Source organism: Ornithorhynchus anatinus, chromosome 6 (genome assembly GCF_004115215.2).
Source record: "Ornithorhynchus anatinus isolate Pmale09 chromosome 6, mOrnAna1.pri.v4, whole genome shotgun sequence".
Lineage (NCBI taxonomy): Eukaryota > Metazoa > Chordata > Mammalia > Monotremata > Ornithorhynchidae > Ornithorhynchus > Ornithorhynchus anatinus.
In genome coordinates, this window is record NC_041733.1 from 46,930,803 (window position 1) to 46,949,774 (window position 18,972).

At 70.2% G+C, this 18,972-nt stretch overlaps 2 protein-coding genes across 2 annotated transcripts; both read right to left on the minus strand.

The window, feature by feature from the left end:
- Positions 1-666: 666 nt before the first annotated feature.
- On the minus strand, positions 667-7,910 carry C6HXorf65 (chromosome 6 CXorf65 homolog). The gene is made up of 6 exons (XM_029067825.2): positions 7,841-7,910; positions 4,136-4,222; positions 3,919-4,053; positions 3,029-3,097; positions 1,755-1,858; positions 667-814 (listed from the first exon to the last, which is right to left on the minus strand). The coding sequence occupies exons 1-6, from the start codon at positions 7,863-7,865 to the stop codon at positions 701-703; spliced, it is 534 nt and encodes a 177-aa protein (XP_028923658.1). The 5' UTR covers positions 7,866-7,910; the 3' UTR covers positions 667-700.
- Positions 7,911-9,761: 1,851 nt separating this feature from the next.
- Positions 9,762-18,312, minus strand: IL2RG (interleukin 2 receptor subunit gamma). The gene is made up of 8 exons (XM_029067083.2): positions 18,164-18,312; positions 17,787-17,922; positions 17,233-17,411; positions 12,502-12,641; positions 11,412-11,574; positions 10,905-11,016; positions 10,732-10,813; positions 9,762-10,011 (listed from the first exon to the last, which is right to left on the minus strand). The coding sequence occupies exons 1-8, from the start codon at positions 18,255-18,257 to the stop codon at positions 9,877-9,879; spliced, it is 1,041 nt and encodes a 346-aa protein (XP_028922916.1). The 5' UTR covers positions 18,258-18,312; the 3' UTR covers positions 9,762-9,876.
- Positions 18,313-18,972: the final 660 nt, after the last annotated feature.

Genomic DNA, 18,972 nt, shown 5'->3' on the forward strand with positions numbered 1-18,972 from the left:
GCCGGACGGAACGCTCGGGGGACGACGCCGGAACGGTAAAGCGTGGCTGTACTTTTCGGCGCGGCGGCGGGAGCCCGGGCTTCGGAGTCAGAGGCCACGGGATCGAATCCCGGCTCGGCCCCCCGGTCAGCCGGGCGACTCGGGGCGGGTCGCTTCGCTTCTCGGGGCCTCGGTTCCCTCACCCGGAAGATGGGGGCGGGGCTCGGGTCCCACCCGACCGATCTGTAACATTAACGACGGCGACGTCCGTCGAGCGCTCGCCGTGGGCCGTGCGCCGTTCTAAGCGCCGGGGGAGGCGCGGCGTCGTGGGGTCGTCCCACGCGAGGCTCCCGGTCTTCGTCCCCGTTTCCCGGACGGGGTCGCCGAGGCCCGGGTTGGCCCACGGTCCCGCGGCCGACGGGGGGGCGGGGCCGGGAGGCCAACCCGCGACCTCTGACGGAGCCGGGCTGCTTCTGCAGCCGCCCCGGCGCTTAGTACGGCGCCGGGCGCCTAGTTGGCGCTTCACGAGTACCCGAAAGGGAAGATGGGGGATGGGGACCGTGAGCCCCCCCGCCGTGGGATCGCGTCCGGCGGCCGGGATCTCCCCCGGCGCCCGGTACGGTGCCCGGCGCCTAGTGAAGCGCTCCGGCGACGCCATTTAAACACCGCCGACGAGAAGGCGCGGGGTTTTGGGTCGTCGAGCGCGCGCGGGGTTTATTGCTCAGCGGTGTCTCTCCTTCTTGCCGCCGGTTTCGGATTTGGCCCTGGAGACGGGAAGCCCCCTCCTCCCCAGAGCCTCCTCCTCCGTCGGCCCCCCGCGTCCCGTGCCTTTGGCCTGCGGGAGACGGAAGAGCGGCGCGGCCTGGGGGGCGGGGCCCGAGGCCCCGGGCGCGAATCCCCGGCCCGCCGGGCGGCCCCGGCCCGGTCGCCCCGCTTCTCCGGGCCTCGGTCCCCTCCTCCGGGAAAGGGGGACGGGGGACGGGGCCCGCCCGAGTCGCTCGGCGCTCGGTCCGGTGCCCGGCACGGGGGAGATAGCGGCCGGAGCCTTCCAGGCGGGGGCGGCTCGTCGTGGGCGGGGAGCGTGACTGTTTATCGGTCACGGCGCCGGTATCTAGCAAGCTCCCGCTGGGGGCCGAGCGCCGACCCGAGCGCTGGGGGAGAGACGGGGGTCATCGGGCCGCCCCCCCCCCCCGTGGGGTCGCCGGCTGCGCCCCCGTTTTCCGGCCGCCGCCGCCGAGGCCCGGAGGAGCGAAGCGGCCGGCCCGAGGTCAGGCGGCGGACGCGGGGGGGGGGGGCGGGATCAGAACCCGCGTCCTCCCACCCCCGAGCCCGGGGTCTCCCCGCCCGGCCGCGCTGCCTCTCCCGTTTGTCGTCATCTCGTCCCCTCCCGAGCGTCGAGTGCCCCGCACGCGGTAAGCGCTCAGAAAACTGGAGCGGGTGACTGAACGAGAGGATCGTCTTCTCCCGAGCGTCCGGCCCGGCGCTCCGCGCCCGGCGAGCGCTCGGAAAACCCGATCGGACGAGAGACGGATGAGAGCGTCGTCCTCCCCCGAGCGTCCGGTCCGGCGCTCCGCGCCCGGCGAGCGCTGGAGAGACGCGATCGGGCGAGGGCGCCGTCCCCTCCCCGCCTCCGAGTCCACTTGGCTCCGCGCACGGTTAAGCGCCCAGCAAATACCCGGGACCGGCGGAAGGAAGACATCTCTCCGAGGCGCTCGGCCCCGTGCCCCGCTCGGAGCGAGCGCCGAGGGAGCGACCGAACGCGGAGGGCAGCTCACCGAGAGACAGCCGGAGGAGTCGATGGCGGGGACCCTCTTCTCCTGCCCACGGTGAAGCTTTAGGCGATTCTTCTCCAGGTAATCGCACTGGGCCCGCAGGGCGTCTGGAACCCAGGACCCTTGAGTCCCGTCCGCCCCGGGCGGGGCTCTGTACTGAGCGCCCGGCGTCGGCGGGGGGGGGGGGGGCCAGGGGATCCCGGGGCAGGCGGGGGGGGCCTCCCCCTCCAGACGGCGGGCTCGTCCGGAGCCGCGACCGCGCCCCGGATATTAACGATCGTGATGACGATGGGACCTGTTAAGCGCTTACTCGGTACCGAGCGCCGTTCTGAGCGCCCCGGGGAGGATACGGGGTCAGCGGGTCGACCCGCCCCGGGCTCACCGGCTCCGTCCCCGTTGGAATTTTAACGATAAGGACGTCGCCGACGGCATCCGTCGGGCGGCTTACTAGGCGCCGAGCCCCGTTCCGGGCGCCGGGGCGGCTACGAGGTGGGCGGGCGGTCCCACGTGGGGCTCACCGGCTCCGGCCCCGTTTCAATTAACGATAACGACGGCATTAAGCGCCCACTACGTGCCGAGCGCTGTTGTAAGCGTCGGGGGAGACCCGGGGCCGTCGGGTGATCCCGCGCGGGGCTCACCGCCTCTATCCCCGCTTCATCGGTAGCGACGACGGGGCCGGCACCCGTTAGGGGCCCGCTACGTGCGAAACCCTCTCCTGAACGCTGGGATCGACACAGGGAAATCGGGCTGGCCCACGTGGGGCTCGCGGTCTCTGTCCCCGTTTTATCGTTGATAATAATAATAATAGTAGTAACGACGGTAATGGTATCCGTTAAGCGCCTGCTGGGCGCCGAGCCCCGTTCCGAGGGCCGGGGGAGAGACGGGGGCGTCGGGTTGTCCCCGGTGGGGCTCCCGGTCTCCGTCCCCCTTTTCCAGACGAGGGCCAGACCGGCCCGGGGACCCCCGGCGGGCGGGCGGGCGGGATCGGAACCCAGGACCGCCGCACCGTGCGGCCCGAAGGGAGCACGGGGCTCCCCCCGCGGCGGGCGCCCGACGAACGTGACCGAGCCCGTAGGGGCCGGGCCCGTCCCGGGGCGCCCGGGACCTGCCCCCGCCCCAAGGAGGCGGGGGGACGGGCCGGGCGGTCGCTCCCGGGTTCCGATCCCGACGAGGGCCGGCCGCCCCCCTTCCGCGGGCCCCGGTTCCCTCGTCGGACGGGGGACCCCCCCCCCCCCCCCCCCGCGCTCCGGCCGGGAGTCTCCCCCCGGCCCCCGTACCCAGTAATCCGGGTCCCGGGTCCTCGAGGATGGGGACGATGGCTCGATAGGCGCTCTCGTTGCGGGACCCTGTCGGAGAGGACGCCCCCGCCCCTCGTTTCGGAGAGACCCCCCCCCCCCCCGCCCCGGGGCTCCGACCCTCCTCCCGCTCCTGCCCTAGCGTCGGGTCCGGCGTCCGGCCCGGGGTGGGGGCCGGACACGCACCGGGAAGGAGAGGAACGCGGGAGCGAAGGGTAAGGACGACGACCGGGCCGTCGGGTGGGCGCCGGACGCCGTCCCGAGGAAAGGGGGTCGGGCCCGGCTCCGTCCCCGCCGGACGGACGAGGGCGACGGGAGGCCGGGGCGACCGGCCCGGGGGGCGCCCGGGCTCGGGGGTCCGAGGTCGCGGGTTCGGATCCCGGCCGCGCCGCCCGTCGGCCGGGCGCCTCCCTTCCCGGGGCCCCGGTTCCCCCCTCCGTCCGACGGGGATGGAGACCGAGAGCCTCGCGGGGGACGGGCCCGGTGAGCCTTGATCCGCCCCGGCGCTCGGAACGGCGCCCCGCCCGTCGCGGGCGCTTGAGGCGGCGCCGCTCAGCGGGAAGGGCCCGGGCCCGGGAGTCGGAGGTCGCGGGTTCGAATCCCCGCTCCGCCGCTGGCCGGCCGGGCGACCGCGGGCGCGTCGCGTCCCCGGGCCTCGGTGACCTCGGTCCGCCCGAGGGGGATGGAGACGGCGAGCCTCCCGCGGGACGCCCCGGGCCCCCCCGGGTCTCCCCCGGCGCCTAGGACGGCGCGCGTCGTGAGCGCTCGACGGACACCCACGCGACGATGGCCGTTAAACCCCGACGCGACGGTCACCGTGGACCGCGCGGCCCCGGCCGACCCCCGCCCGCCCGAGGGGTCCCCGGCCCTACCCGGCGGGCCCCGCTCCAGCCGGCACACGTAGTAGATGCCCCGCGGCGGGAGGTACTTGGCGGCGCTCTCCCCCGGGAACTTGGCCGTGAAGAGCAGCTTCAGCGTCCCCGCCTCGTCGCACAGGTCGATGGGCGCTGCGCGGGGGAGACGCGTCGTCCCCGCCCTCCCTCCCCCCCCCCCCGACGTGGGGGTCCCCGAACCCCCCCCCCCCCTCACCTGAGTCGGGCAGCCCGACCTTGTGTCGGGCGTACTGCAGCAGGAACGGGACGGAGCAGTTGGTGTTGGCCAGAAATTCCTGCGCGTCTGGGAGGGAACGTCGGGATTGGGGGATTCCCGCGCCCCACTTCCCGGGATCCCCCCACGCCCCGGGGCGGCCCCTTGGTTCGCGCCGTCGTGCGCGATCGCCGCGTGCGGAGCGCTGTGATGACGGTCGCGTCGGTATCCGCCGAGCGCCTCCTGCGTGCCGAGCGCCGTCCTGAGCGCCGGGGGAGAGGCAGGGTCCTCGGGGGGGTCCCACGGGAGGCCCCCCCCGGTCTTCACCCCCCTCTGACGGATGAGGGAACCGAGGCCCAGAGAAGGGAAGCGACTGGCCCGAGGTCACCCGGCCGACGGGCGGCCCAGCCGGGAGTCGAACTCGCGACCCCCGACTCCCAAGCCCGGGCTCTCGCCGCGGAGCCGCGCTGCTTCCCACGACGCTCGGGAGAGGCCAGCGCAACACCAGAGGGACACGTTCGTTCATTCGTTCATTCCTTCAGCAGAAAGTCCAAGCACCGAGCCGACCTCACACACTTCAGATTCATCCTTTCCTGCCTTAACTCCGCCCTCTCCTCCGCCAGGCAAAGCCTCTTCTCCTCCCTCATGGACACCCACGCCCGTCACCCCCGCCGACTGTTCCGGACCTTTAACTCTCTCCTCGGGCCCCCCGTTCCTCCCCCTCCCCCATCTCTCACCCCCAATGATCCGGCCACCTATCTCCTCACGAAAATCAACACGATCGGGTCTGAGCTCCCCAAAGTCACCCCTCCGCCTCCCCCCTCCCCCCCACCGACCCCCTCCCCTACTTTCCCATCCTTCCCTGCGGTATCCTCGGAGGAGATCTCCTCCCTCCTCGCGAGCGCCACCCCCTCCGCCCGCGCCTCGGACCCCATTCCCTCTCACCTTCTTAAAACCGTCGCCCCTGCCCTCCTCCCTTCCTTAACTTCTATTTTTAACCACTCGATCTCCAAGGGCTCCTTCCCCTCTGCCTTCAGACACGCCCACGTCTCCCCCATCCTAAAAAGACCCGCTCTCGACCCCACTTCCCCCTCCGGTTATCGTCCTATCTCCCTACTACCCTTCCTCTCCAAAATCTTAGAACGGGTCGTCTACGATCGATGCCTAGAATTCCTTAACTCCCATTCTCTCCCGGACCCCCTCCGATCTGGCTTCCGTCCCCTCCGCTCTACCGAGACCGCCCTCTCTGAGGTCGCCCGTGACCTCCTTCTCGCCAGATCCGATGGCTCCTACTCCATTCTGATCCTCCTTGACCTCTCAGCCGCCTTTGACACCGTCGACCGTCCCCTCCTCCTCCACACCTCATCTCACCTCGGCTTCACGGACTCCGTCCTCTCCCGGTTCTCCTCTCGCCTCTCCGGCCGATCATTCTCGGTCTCCTACGCCGGAGCCTCCTCCCCCTCCCATCCTTTAACCGTCGGAGTTCCTCGAGGGTCGGTTCTCGGCCCTCTTCCGTTCTCCATTTACACTCCCTCCCTCGGCGAACTCATCCGCTCTCACGGCTTCGACTACCATCTCTACGCAGACGACACGCGGATCTACATCTCCGCCCCCGTCCTCTCCCCCTCCCTTCGGGCTCGCGTCTCCTCCCGCCTCCGGGACGTCTCCGCCCGGATGTCGGCCCGCCACCTAAAACTCAACGTGAGCGAGACCGAGCTCCTCGTCTTCCCTCCCAAGCCCGGTCCGCTCCCGGACTTCTCCGTCACCGTGGATGGCACGACCGTCCTTCCCGTCCCGCGGGCCCGCGATCTCGGTGTCATCCTCGACTCGTCCCTCTCGTTCACCCCACGCATCCTATCCGTTACTGAGACCTGCCGGTTTCACCTCTACGATATCGCCAAGATCCGCCCTCTCCTCTCCACCCGAACGGCTACCTCACCGTTACGGGCTCTCGTCATATCCCGGCTAGACTACCGTGTCGGCCTTCTCTCCGACCTCCCTTCCTCCCCTCTCGCCCCGCTCCGGTCTATCCTTCGCTCCGCCGCCCGGCTCGTCTTCCCGCAGAGACGATCTGGGCCTGTCACTCCCCTTCTTAAACAACTCCAGTGGTTGCCTATCGACCTCCGCTCCGAACAGAAACTCCTCACTCTAGGCTTCGAGGCTCTCCGTCGCCTCGCCCCTTCCTACCTCTCCTCCCTTCTCTCTTTCCACCGCCCGCCCCGCACGCCCCGTTCCTCCGCCGCCCGCCTCCCCGCCGTCCCCCGGTCTCGCCCGTCCCGCCGTCGACCCCCGGGTCGCGTCCTCCCGCGGTCCCGGGACGCCCTCCCTCCTCGCCTCCGCCGGACCGATCCTCTTTCCCTCTTCGAAACCCTACTTAAAAATCACCTCCTCCGAGAGGCCTTCCCAGACCGAGCTCCTCTTCCCCCTCTACTCCCTCCGCCATCCCCCCTTCACCTCTCCGCAGCTTAAGCCTCATTTTCCCCTTTTCCCTCCGCTCCTCCACCTCTCCCTTCCCGTCCCCACGGCACCGTACCCGTCCGCTCGACTGTATATATTTTCGTCACCCTATTTATTCTGTTAATGAATCGTACGTCGCCTCGATTCCGTTCAGTCGCCATCGGTTTTTACGAGACGTTCTTCCCCTCGACGCTGTTTAGTGCCATCGTTCTCGTCCGTCCGTCTCCCCCGATCGGACCGTGAGCCCGTCAGACGGCGGGGACCGTCTCTATCTGTTGCCGACTTGTCCGTCCCGAGCGCTTAGTACAGTGCTCTGCACCTAGTAAGCGCTCAATAAATACTATTGAATGAATGAATATTTACGGAGCGCTCACTAGGTGCGGAGCACTGTACTAAGCGCTTGGAACGAACGTGTCCCTGCCCACGACGAGCTGACGGTCCAGACGGGGAGACGGACATTCATTCCTTCAGTCAGAGGTGTTTATCGAGCGCCTACTGCGCGCAGAGCACCGTACCGAACGCTCGGGGGAGGCCGGCGCGACCCCAGAGAGGCACGGTCCCGGCCCACGACGAGGTGACGGTCCAGAGGGGGAGTCGGACGTTCGTTCGGTCATTCAGTCGTATTTATCGAGCGCCTACTGCGCGCAGAGCACCGTGCCGGACGCTCGGGAGAGGCCGGCGCCACCCCAGAGAGACACGTTCCCTGCCCACGGCGAGCTGACGGTCCAGACGGGGAGACGGACGTTCGTTCCTTCAGTCAGTGGTGTTTATCGAGCGCCTGCCGCGCGCACGGCACTGTACTCGACGCTCGGGGGAGGGCGGGACGACAGTTAACCGCCCCATTCCCTGCCCACGGAGAGCCGACAGTCTAAGGGGGAGGCGGACGGGAGGGGCGAAGAATAAATCGACGACGGATAGTCATCCGGTCGTATTTATCCGGCGCTCCCCTCGTGCGCTGGTCTGCCTGTTGCCCGGTTGGCCGTTCCAAGCGCTTAGGACGGCGCGGCGCGCGTAGTAGGCGCTCGGGAAATACCCTGGAAACAACGGATGGACGGACCGAGCGCCGCGGGGGGGACGAGGGGACGATGAACACGTTCCCCGCCCGCGGCGTCGGTCTGGGGCGGGGGGGGACGGGCGGTAAGTCGTTCCCGCCTGCGTCCGTTCCATCCCGTTTCCGGGGCGCCGTACTAAGCGCCCGGGAGAAGGGGAAGGGTCGGGCGGGTTGGGGGGGGGAGGCGGGGTCCGTCTCACCTCCGTGTTTGACGCAGATGAACATTTCCTCGGGCCCGGGCCTCGTCCGGGCCCCGGGGGAAGCCCGGAGGGCTGCGGGGAGGAGGCGGCCCCCCGGGGCGGGATTGTGAGGTCAGGGGGCGGGGGGGGGGGGGGGCCGCGAAGGGAGGCCGCCGCCGGTCGTGAACGGGAACTACGGTATTTGGGAAGCGCCGACTACGCGCCGAGCGCCACGACGCCGTTCCGCGGAGCGGGCGGCGGTCGCGGGACGAGCGGATGCCCGCGGCCGGCTTGTCTGACGATTGTCCGTGATGTTTATGCCGATGATCGTGGTGATCGGGGCGTCCGGCGAGCGCCCGATAACCATTAGAGAAGCAGCCTGGCTCAGTGGAAAGAGGCCGGGCTGCGGAGTCAGGGGTCACGGGTTGGAATCCCGGCCCGGCCGCCCGTCAGCTGACCGTGGGCGAGTCGCTTCACTTCCCTGGGCCTCGGTTCCCTCATCTGTCAAATGGGGACGAGGACCGGGAGCCCCGCGGGGGACGACCCGATCCCCCCGCGTCTCCCCCGGCGCTCAGAACGGCGCTCGGCACCTAGTGAGCGCTTAACGGATACCGGCGTCGTCGTCATTATTATTCCAGGCCCGGCACTGTTCCAAGCGCTCACCTCGCTTAGGTGACGACCTCGGCTCCGCCCGGGCGCTTGGAACGGCGCCGGGCGCGGAGTGGGCGCCGGGGCAGATCCGAGGTCATCAGGCGGTCCCCCGCGGGGGCTCGCCGGCTCCGTCCCCATTCGGCGGATGGGAGAACCGAGGCCCGGAGGGGGACGACCGGCCCTCAGGCCCCCCCCGGCTGCCGGGCGGCGGAGGCGGCATTAGAACCCGAGGCCTCTGAGCCCCAAGCCCGGGCTCTCCCCGCCGCGCCGCTCCTCGACGCGCGGTACGGCGTTCTGCGCTCGGGAGGCGCCCGTGAAATCGTGATCGCGGTGTCTGTGCGGCGCTTAGGGTGTCGCCAAGCGCTGCACTGAGCGCTCGTGATCGAACGGATGAAGGAGAGACTCGGCGCCGGGTCCCCCTCCGCCTCTCCCGGGTGCGGGGCTCTGTACCGAGCGCCTGGGAGAGGACACTAGAAACCATCCCTGCCCTCGAGGGACCGTACCGAGCGCTTGGGCGGGGGCGGAGTCGGTGGACGCCGTCCCCTGCCCTCGGGGAGCGTAGCGTCTGCCCTGGGCCGAGCACTGTGCTGAACGTTCGGGAGAGGACGGTAGAGTCGGTCGACGAGGACCGTGCCCTCGAGGAGCTACCGCGTGCGGGCCACCCCGGCGTCCAGTACGGTGCCGGGCCCCTAGTAAGCGCTTCACGAACACCACGGCGGCGTGAGGAGCGGCGTGGCTCAGTGGAAAGAGCCCGGGCTTCGGAGTCCGGGGTCACGGGTCCGAATCCCGGCCCCCGCCACCCGTCAGCCGGGTGACCCTGGGCGCGTCACTTGGCTTCTCGGTGCCTCGGTGGCCTCATCCGGAAAACGGGGACGAAGACCGTGAGCCCCACGGGGGACGACCCGATTCCCCCGTGTCTCCCCCGGCGCTTAGGACGGCGCTCGGCACGTAGCGAGCGCTTAACGGATACCGACGGCGTGACCACGGTTATTCGGATTTTCCTCCTCCGGGCCTGGAAAACGGGAATCGACGCCCGTTCTCCCTCCCGCCGAAACCGGGAAGCCCACGGGCGACGGGGACCGTGTCCGACCCGATGATCTCGGATCCCCCCCCCGCCCCCCCGCGGCGTTCGGTACGGCGCCCCGCGGGCGCCTAACGAGTACCCCGGTCGTTATTCACTCCACTCCCCCCGGCCCGTCGAACGGGGCTCCGATCCTCCCGCCGACCCGGCCCCCCGCCCGCCCCGACTCGCTCCCCGGAGACCCCCGTCGCCCCGATCGGCGTCGGGACGGACGAGACGTGGAAACCTCTTTATTTTCCTCGATCAGAAGGGGCGGCGGGGCACGGGGAAGGCGCCGGAGGAGGGCGCGGGGTGGGATCCGGGGGTCCGGGGTCGGCGGCGGGGGTCAGAGGGCCGGGCGGGGGCCCGGCGGGGCCTGGGGGTCCGGCTGGCGGGCGGGGGGCTCGCTGATGTGACAGAGGTGCTCACTGTAGTCTGGCTGTAGACTCTCCTCCAGGCCCTTGGACACCCCGCTCCAATCCTGGCGAGAAGAGGTGGGCGGAGGTCGGGGGGTCGCGGGGTCCGCCCCGGCCCGTCGTCGTCCCCCCCCGGCCGCCGCCCCCCGGTTCGGCCCCGGCCGGTCGGATCGGCCGCGCCCCTACTCTTCGTTCGTTCGTATTTCCGGAGCGGCGCCGGACCGAGCGGCGTGGCCCGGGGGGCGGGGGGGGGAGCCCGGCCGCCCCGGGTTCCGATCCCGCCCCCGGGCGGCCGCGTGACCTCGGGGGAGTCGCCCGGCCGCTCCGGGCCTCGGTCGCCCGAGGACGGAGACGGCGAGCCCCCCGCGGGACGGCGCCCGGCACGCGGCAGGCGCTCCAGCGGACACCGTCGTCGTCTTGGTTCCGATCCCGGCTCCGCCGCCCGTCCGCCGGGCGACCTCGGGCCGGGCGTCCTGACGTCCCCGGGCCTCGGTTCCCGCATCCGGAGAGCCGGGGGGGAAGGGCGCGGGACGGGGACCGCGTCTGACCCGACTGACCCGGACCCTCTGCCGCCGGTCTCGTCCCCTCCGCGGCGCTCGGTACGGGAGGCGCCGGATCGACGGGCCCGCACGGACGGTCGGGTCCGTGGCCCCCACCGGCCCGGGAGGTCGCGGCGGGCGGGGGACGCGTCCGCCGTCCTCTCCCGAGCGCTCAGCGCGGCGCTCCGCGCTCGGTACGTCCCACTGACTCCCCGAATCCGGGACCTCTACGGGGCGGGACCTTACCGAGAAGTTCCCCCTGTGGGCGCTGACCAGTTCGTCCAGGTGTTTGAGGTTGGGGATCTGGGGCATCAGGACGATCCACACCCTGCGGGGGGAGACCGGGTCAGGCCCCGGGGCGGCCCCGGCCGCCGCCCCTCCCCCCCGCCCCCCCCCCCCCCCCCGGGGGCGTCTCTCACCGCTCCAGGCGGACCAGGGCGGTGACCAGCACGAGGAGCACCGTGAGGAAGGCCAGGGGGACGAGGACGGCTCCGACCCCGGCCGGTCCGCCGATCCCTGTGGGTGGGGCTTCTGCCCGGCGGCCGGGGGGGGGGGGGGGCGATCTCTGAGGGGCCTCTCGGGCCTCCCCTCGCGCCCGCCGCCCTCCGGGCCCGTCCCGGGGCGCCCCCCCCCCCCCCCCCCCCCAAGCCGTCGGGACCACCCCCCGAGCCTCCCGTACCCCGGGATGCCCCCCGCCCCGGGTGCCTCCGACCCCCCGGGCCGCCCCCCGTCCGATCCCCGGTCCCCCTCCGGGCGCCCCTCTCCGAGCCGGCCCCCCGGGCCTCGGTCTCCCCCCTCCGGCCCCCCGGGTTCTTCAGAAGCCCCTTCCAGAGCGGGGGTCGCCCCCGGACCCCACCCGCGCAGCCCTCGGACGCCCGAAACCGCCGAGCCCGCGGGACCGGCCGGACGCGGGGCGGGGGGCTCACCCCGGGAGCCGTTGACCCCCCAGTAGACGGGGTCGCCCCAGGAGCTCCAGGTCTGGGCGCTGCCGCAGTAGGGGCTGAAGCGGCTGCGCACGCGGAAGGTGTAGAGCTTGTGTCCGTCCACGCTGGCCAGGGAGAAGCGCTGCTGCTGACTGACGCGCTGGACCTGGGGGCCGGGGGGGGGGCGGGTCACGACGGGGGTCGCGGGGGAGGCGGCGGGGTCCGCGCCGAGCGCCCGGGGGAGAGGACGCCCCGGCGGGACGGCCGCCTCCCCTCCGAGACCCCGCGCCACGGCGCCCGGGACGGAGTCGCGGGCGCCCGACCGACGCCACGGTCGTCGTCATCGTCAGGTGAATGAATTACGGATCTGGTCCTCCTCATTCTAGAAATAAAATACGGATCCGGATACGGGGGGGCGGGGTCGTCGTCCTTTTTCTCGTCCTATCAAGAGATGGATCACGGATCTGGACCCACGTGGTGCGGGGCTGAGGGAGGAGGGGAAGGGTGGGGGAAAATCCAAGACGCCGTGCTGGGGTCACGCGAGGTCTCGGAGGAGACGTGACCGCCGCGAAGGGGCGGAGGGGGACGATCCGGTGGGGAGCGGGTGCCGGGTTCGGGGTGACAGAGTCCACCCTGACTATTGGCTGCTTCTCCCACGTGCGTGGCACAGAGTCAGTGCTTAGGGAGGCGCGGCGGGCGGGGCGAGGCGGTCGAAAGTCCCGGGTTCCAATCCCCCGTCTGCCGGGCGACCTCGGGTGAGTCGCTCCACCTCTCTGCGCCTCAGTTCCCTCCTCTGGAAAACGGGGACGGAGACCGGGAGCCCCACGAGGGACGGGGCCCGCGTCCGACCCGACTTGCCCGTGTCCACCCCGGCGTTCGGTCCGGTTCCCGGCGCCTGGGAAGCGCTCGACAGATCCCCCCGCCCCCGAAAAAGACTACAGCTAACCAACGGATCCGCATCTCCACCGCCGTCGGCCCCGCGTCGGTGTCGTCCGGCGCTCCGCGCCGAGGAGGCGCTCGGCGAGTTCGTCGGGTGGAGCCGACCGGACGCCCCCCGCCCGCCCCCCTCCCCCCCGGGCGGGGGCTTTCTCACCGTCCACTCGGCGTCCCGGTCGGTCCGGTACTGCACCTGATGCTCCAGACATTTGGAGGAGTAGCTGTCCGTCCACGACAGTTCCAGCTGGGAGTCGCTCGTGTTCCGGAGGGTGAGGTTCCAAGGAGGCCAGGGGACCACTGGGAGAGGGAGAGAGGGGCCGGGGCCCCGGGGGTCGCTGGACCCGCCGCCGGCGGGGGGGCTTCCGTTCACGCGGTAGTATTTACCGAGCGCCCACCCCGTGCCCGGCGCCGCACCCGCCGCTCGGGACGGGACGGTTCGGCCACCGGCAGAGAGACCGTCCCCGCCCACCGACCGCCTCGCGGCCCAGGGAGGTCGCGGGAGGCGGCGCGGCGGAAAGAGCCCGGGCTTGGGGGGGGTCGGAGGTCACGGGTTCGAATCCCGGCCCCGCCCCTCGTCAGCTGGGGGACCGCGGGCCGGTCACTTCAGTGACCTCATCTGGAAAATGGGGATGAAGACTGGGGGACGACCCGACGACCCTGTATCTCCCCCCCCCCCCCCCCCCCCCCCCGGCGCTCAGGACGGTGCTCGGCGCATAGTAGTAATAACGTTGGTATCTGTTAAGCGCCTCCTACGTGCCGAGCGCCGGGGGAGATACGAGGTCGTCGGGTCGTCCCACGTAGGGCTCACGGTCTTCATCCCCGTTTTCCAGATGAGGTCGCTGAGGCCCAGAGAAGGGAAGCGGACTCGCCCAAGGTCACCGGGCCGACGAGCGGCGGAGCCGGGATTGGAACCCGTGACCTCCGACTCCCAAGCCCACGCTCGTTCCACTGAGCCACGCCGCTTAACGAATAAAATCGCGCTTCACAAATACCGTCATTGTTATCGTTAAACGGGGGGGAGGCGGGCGGCAGAGGGAAACGGAACAGAACGAGACATCACCGAGATAAATAGAATCCAGGGGACGGACACCTCATTGACAAAATAAATAGGGTAATAAATAAGATATACAAATGAGCAACGGTGCTGAGGGGAAGGGGGAAGAGCAGAGGGTGGGAGGGGAAGGGGAGCAGAGGGAATAATAATAATGCTGGTATTTATTAAGCGCTCACTATGTGCAGAGCACCGTTCTAGGCGCCGGGGTAGACAGGGTAATCGGGTCGTCCCCCGTGGGGCTCACGGTCTTCATCCCCGTTTTACAGATGAGGGAACTGAGGCGGAGAGAAGTTAAGCGACTCGCCCACGGTCACGCAGCTGACGAGGGGCGGAGCTGGGATGCGAACCCATGACCTCTGGCTCCCAAGCCCGGGCTCTTTCCAGTGAGCCAGGAAAGGGGGGGCTCAGTGTGGGAAGGCCTCTCGGAGGAGGTGAGTTCTAAGTAGGGTTTCGAAGAGGGGAAGAGGATCGGTCCGGCGGAGGCGAGGAGGGAGGGCGTCCCGGGACCGCGGGAGGACGCGGCCCGGGGGGCGACGGCGGGACGGGCGAGACCGGGGGACGGCGGGGAGGCGGGCGGCGGAGGCGCGGGGCGGGCGGGGCGGCCGGTGGAAAGAGAGGAGGGAGGAGAGGTAGGAGGGGGCGAGGCGACGGAGAGCCTCGAAGCCTAGGGTGAGGAGTTTCTGTTCGGAGCGGAGGTCGACGGGCGACCGCCGGAGTTGTCTAAGAAGGGGAGTGACGGGCCCAGATCGTCTCTGCGGGAAGACGAGCCGGGCGGCGGAGCGGAGGATAGACCGGAGCGGGGCGAGAGGGGAGGAAGGGAGGTCGGAGAGAAGGCCGACACGGTAGTCTAGCCGGGATATGACGAGAGCCCGTAACGGTGAGGTAGCCGTTCGGGTGGAGAGGAGAGGGCGGATCTCGGCGACGTTATAAAGGTGAGACCGGCGGTCTCGGCGACGGGTCGGACGTGTGGGGCGAACGAGAGAGACGGGTCGAGGAGGCCACCGGGGTCGCGGGCCCGGGAGACGGGGGGGATGGTCGTGCCATCCGCGGTGATGGGGAAGTCAGGGAGAGGACGGGGCCTGGGAGGGAAGATGAGCTCGGTTTGGGACGCGTTGAGCTTTGGGCGGCGGGCGGACGTCCCGGTGGAGACGTCCCGGAGGCGGGAGGAGATAAGAGCCTGGAGGGAGGAGGAGAGGACGGGGAGGAGGTGGAGGTTTGGGCGGCGTCTGCGTAGCGAAGCTGCGGGAGCGAATGAGTGGAGTGACCCCCGGCATTCGCGTCGGTCATCCGTTCGGTCCCATTTATCGAGCGCTTACTGGACCGAACGCTTGGGAGAGGACGGGACGACGGTCAACAGACACTCGCGCTCATCCCTTGGGTCGTATTTATCGAGCGCCTACGCCGTGCGGAGCACTGGACCGAGCCCCGGGGAGAGGGCGATGGGACGGTAAGCAGACCCGTCCCCCCGCCCGCAACGGGCCGACGGTCTAGAGGAGGAGACGGACGGGAAGAGAAAGAAACGAATCGCCGATACGGCCGGGAGGGGGGACGAAGGAAGGGAGCGAAGGTCGGGGGGACGCGGGAGGGAGGGGGAGACGAGGAGAAGCGGGGGGCTCGGGCGGGGAAGGCCTCCGGGAGGAGGCGGGCGCTCAGTAGGGGTCGGAAGGAGGGGAGAGCGGCGGGCCGTGGGATGGGAGGAGGGAGGGCGTGTCCCGGGCCGGAGGCAGGATGTGGGCCGGGGGTCGGCGGCCGGACGGACCACATCAGAGCCCCGTGAGAAGGTCGGCGTGAGAGGAGCGGAGCGCGCGGGCCGGGCCCGGGGAGGAGACCGGGGAGGAGGGGGCCGCCCCGCCGACGCCTCCGGACCCCACGGCCGCCGCTCCCCGCCGGGGCGGCCGGGCCGCCCCCGGAGGGGCCGGGGGGGCGGGGGGGACGCGGACCCGACGTCTCCGTAGGGCAACGAGGCGGGAGGCCGGGGGAGGTCCGCGCCGGGACGGGGAGGGGCCGGGAGGCCGAGGCGGTCGTCCAGGCGGGAGAAGAGAAGCGACGGGATCGACGTGAGCCGTCGGGTTAGTGGGGAGAGGGTGGATTTTAGCCACGTGGTGAAGGTGGGACCGACGGGATTTAGCGGTGGATAATAACAGTGAGAATAACGACACCGTAATAATGAGAATCACCGTCCGTTGCCATCCCTCGGGATCGAGGGAACTCTGACCTGTTTTCAATCACTCAGTGATCAGTCATTTTACCGTGTGCGGAGCACTGGACTAAGAGCTCGGAGGAGTCCGAAACAACAGAATTGACAGATACGTTCACTGCCCGTGACGAGCTTACTCCCAGCGCTTAGTACACCCGTAAACACCGAAGAAATGCTATTATTATTATTATTATTAAAATACTACCGTTACTCCTACTCTGGCGAGACCCAGTGGAGTGGAAAGAGCCTGGGCCTGGGAGTCGGGAGACCTGGGTTCTAATCCCGGCTCGCCACCTGCCTGCCGGTCGACCCGGGGCGAGCCCCCTCACTCCGGGCCTCGGTTGCCACATCTGCCCGACGGGGACGAGATACCCGTTCTCCCTCGCCTCGGTTTCCTCATCTGTCCAGTGGGGACGAGACACCCCTTCTCCCTCTCCTCGGCTTCCTCCTCGGCCCATCGGGGAGGAGATACCCGTTCTCCCCGCCTCGGTTTCCTCATCTGGCCAGTGGGGACGAGACACCCGTTCTCCCACCCCTCGGCTTCCTCCTCCGTCCAGTGGGGACGAGGTACCCGTTCTCCCCGCCTCGGTTTCCTCATCTGTCCCATGGGGCGAGATACCCATTCTCCCTCTCCTCGCTCTCCAGTGGGGACGAGATGCCCGTTCTCCCCGCCTCGGTTTCCTCATCTGTCCGAAGAGGATGAGATTCCCCTTCTCCCTCGCCTCAGTTTCCTCACCAGTCCAAAGAGGTCGAGATTCCCCTTCTCCCTCGCCTCACTTTCCTCACCTGAGCAACGAGATCGAGATACCCGTCGCCCCTCTCCCTCGGACTGGAAGCCCCTCGTGGCCGGGGGCCGCGTCCCATCACCTCGCGCCCCCTCCCCCCTCCCATCCCACCGCCCTCCCCCTTTCCAACCCTTACTGAGCGCCCGCCTCCTCCCGGAGGCCTTCCCCGCCCGGGCCCCCCGCTCTTCCCCGTCTCCCCCGTCCCTCCCGCGTCCCCCCGACTTTCGCTCCCTTCCTCCGTGCCCCCGTCGCGGCCCCGCACCCCCGACGTCCCCCTCCCTCCTTTCTTTCCTTCTCTTCCCGCCCCTCTCTAGACTCTCGGCTCCTCTCGGGCCGGGAATGGGTCCGTTACAGCGTCGTAGTGGACTCTCCCAAACGGAAGCACACAGTAAGCGCTCAAACAATCACACTTCCCCCCTTCCGAGCCCTGCCGAAGGGCCCCCCCCCCCCCCTCCAGGAGGCCTTCCCAGACGAAGCCCTCCTTTTTCCTCTGCTCTTTCACCCCGACTCCCTCCCTTTGCTCTACCCCCCTTCCCCCGCCCCACAGCTCTTGTCTACCGACGTACAAGTCTGTAATTCCGTTTATATTCATGTCCGTTTACTCGTTTTGATACGCCTCTCTATATCTCTCTAATTCCGCGCGTTTCCGTCGATGCCCGCCTCCCCGCTTCCGGACCGTGAGCCCGTGGTCGCGGGCAGGGACCGTCTCCGTTGCCGGACCGCGCTTTCCGAACCCTCGGTCCGGTGCCCCGCACGCGGTAGGCGCTCACTAGATAGGACCGAACGAATGAACGCGACCGACCGACGGATTCCCAGTTAGCCGCCCCGCGTCGACTCCGCCCCTGCCCTTACCCAGGTCCTGCAGCTTCATGCCCTCTTGCTTAGGCAGCGCCCCGAAAGGCGCCGAGAGCTGAACCCCGAAGGTCTCGTACAGGCAGATCTCCGTCTTGTTGAACCAGCAGCCCGAGCGGAGCCCCTCGGTGACCAGGTAGCGTCCGCACTCCCGGGACAGGTTGTCGCCTTTCCCGCACCTGCGGGAAGACCGGGGATCGGGGGGTTGGATGGAGCGGACCCCGCTCCTGAGAAGGAGCGGGGCCTAGGGGGTGGAGCCCGGGAGCGGGAAGGACCCGGGTTCTCGTCCCGGCGCCGCCGCCACCGGGCCGCCGGCCTTCCCCCGTCAGGTCCCTCGGGTCCCTCGTCGGGAAAATGGGGATGGAGCCCGGGGGGGATCGGGTCCGGTCCGATTCGCTCGGATCCGGATCCGCCCGGCACGGAACGGATCCCCGGCAGCGACCGGTGACCGCTCTTGTTCCGGGCGGATCGGGAAGGCGGGAACGGGAGGGCGTGCGGCGATGGCTCCCCGCTCTTGGTCCGCCCTCCCCGGGGTTTCCCCCGCCCCACCTTACCAGTAGCGCAGGGTCAGGTTGGTGGCCCGGGGCCAGGACCGGTCACTGCCGTTCCACGTACACGTCATGTACTCGACGTTGAACACCACGCAGTGGACCTGGAGGGGTCGGGGGGCGAGGAGGCTCCCGGACAGGACTGGGGAGGGGGAGAGCGGTCAGAGGGGACGGGGGGGACAGGGAGGGAGAGCGAAGAGGGGGACGAAGCCGGTGGCGGGCGAGGCGGGGGTCCTGGCTTCCCTCCCCTCGCCCCTCCGTCCCTCTCCCCCTCGCCCGGGCCCGCCCGCTCCCAGGGGGACGCGGAGGGAGGGGGCCCGCCCTCCCCTGGCGCCCGCCAAGCCCCGTCCCCGCCGGCCGCCGCCCCCCGCCGGCCCGCCCACCGGCTGGCGCGTCGGGGCCCGGCCGGCGCGGGGAGGCCCGGCCGCCCGGGAGGAAGAGGAGCAGCAGGAGGGGTGGCCACGATGGCGAGGCCATGGCGTCTGAGGTGTCTTCCGGGATCGGGGCCGGGGCCCCTCCGCTCGCCACCCCTCACGACCCACTTCCTTCTTTCCATGTCGTCACGGCTTCCGGTGGAAAGAACCCGGGGGGGGGGGGGGGGGGGGGGAGGCCGGGTCGCGGCCCAGAGCACCGCCCCCGGCCTCCGCCCGAGCGAGAGGCCCGCGGCAGTCGGGCCTCGGCTCCCGCCCGCCCTACTCTCAGGACACGTGCGGTCCTCTTCCCCCAACGCGAGAGTCGGTCCCTTACCCAGATGAGAAGAACGGTCGGGGTGCCCGTTAAGCGCTCACCCCGTGCCGGCCACCGTACCGAGCGCCGGGGCGGAGACCGGCAAACCGGGTCGCCGCGTGGGGCTCACGGTCTTCATCCCCGTTTTACCGATGAGGCGACTGAGGCCCACGGAGGTGAAGCGACTCACCCGCCGTCACGCTGGCCCCCTTTCTGGGTCGTGCCACTTGGTCCGGTGTATTTATCGAGCGCTTACTGTGTGCAGAGCACCGTTCTAAGCGCCGAGGAGGGGACGTGAGAGCAGTCAACGGACACGTCCCCTGCCCGCAGTGATTCGGTCCTGTTGATTGAACGCTGACCGGGTGCAGAGCGGCGTACCGAGCGCCGGGGAGAGGATGATCCGACGATAAGGAGACACAGTCTCGGCCCACGAGGGGCTGGCAGTCTAGAGGGGGCGAGGGGCGGG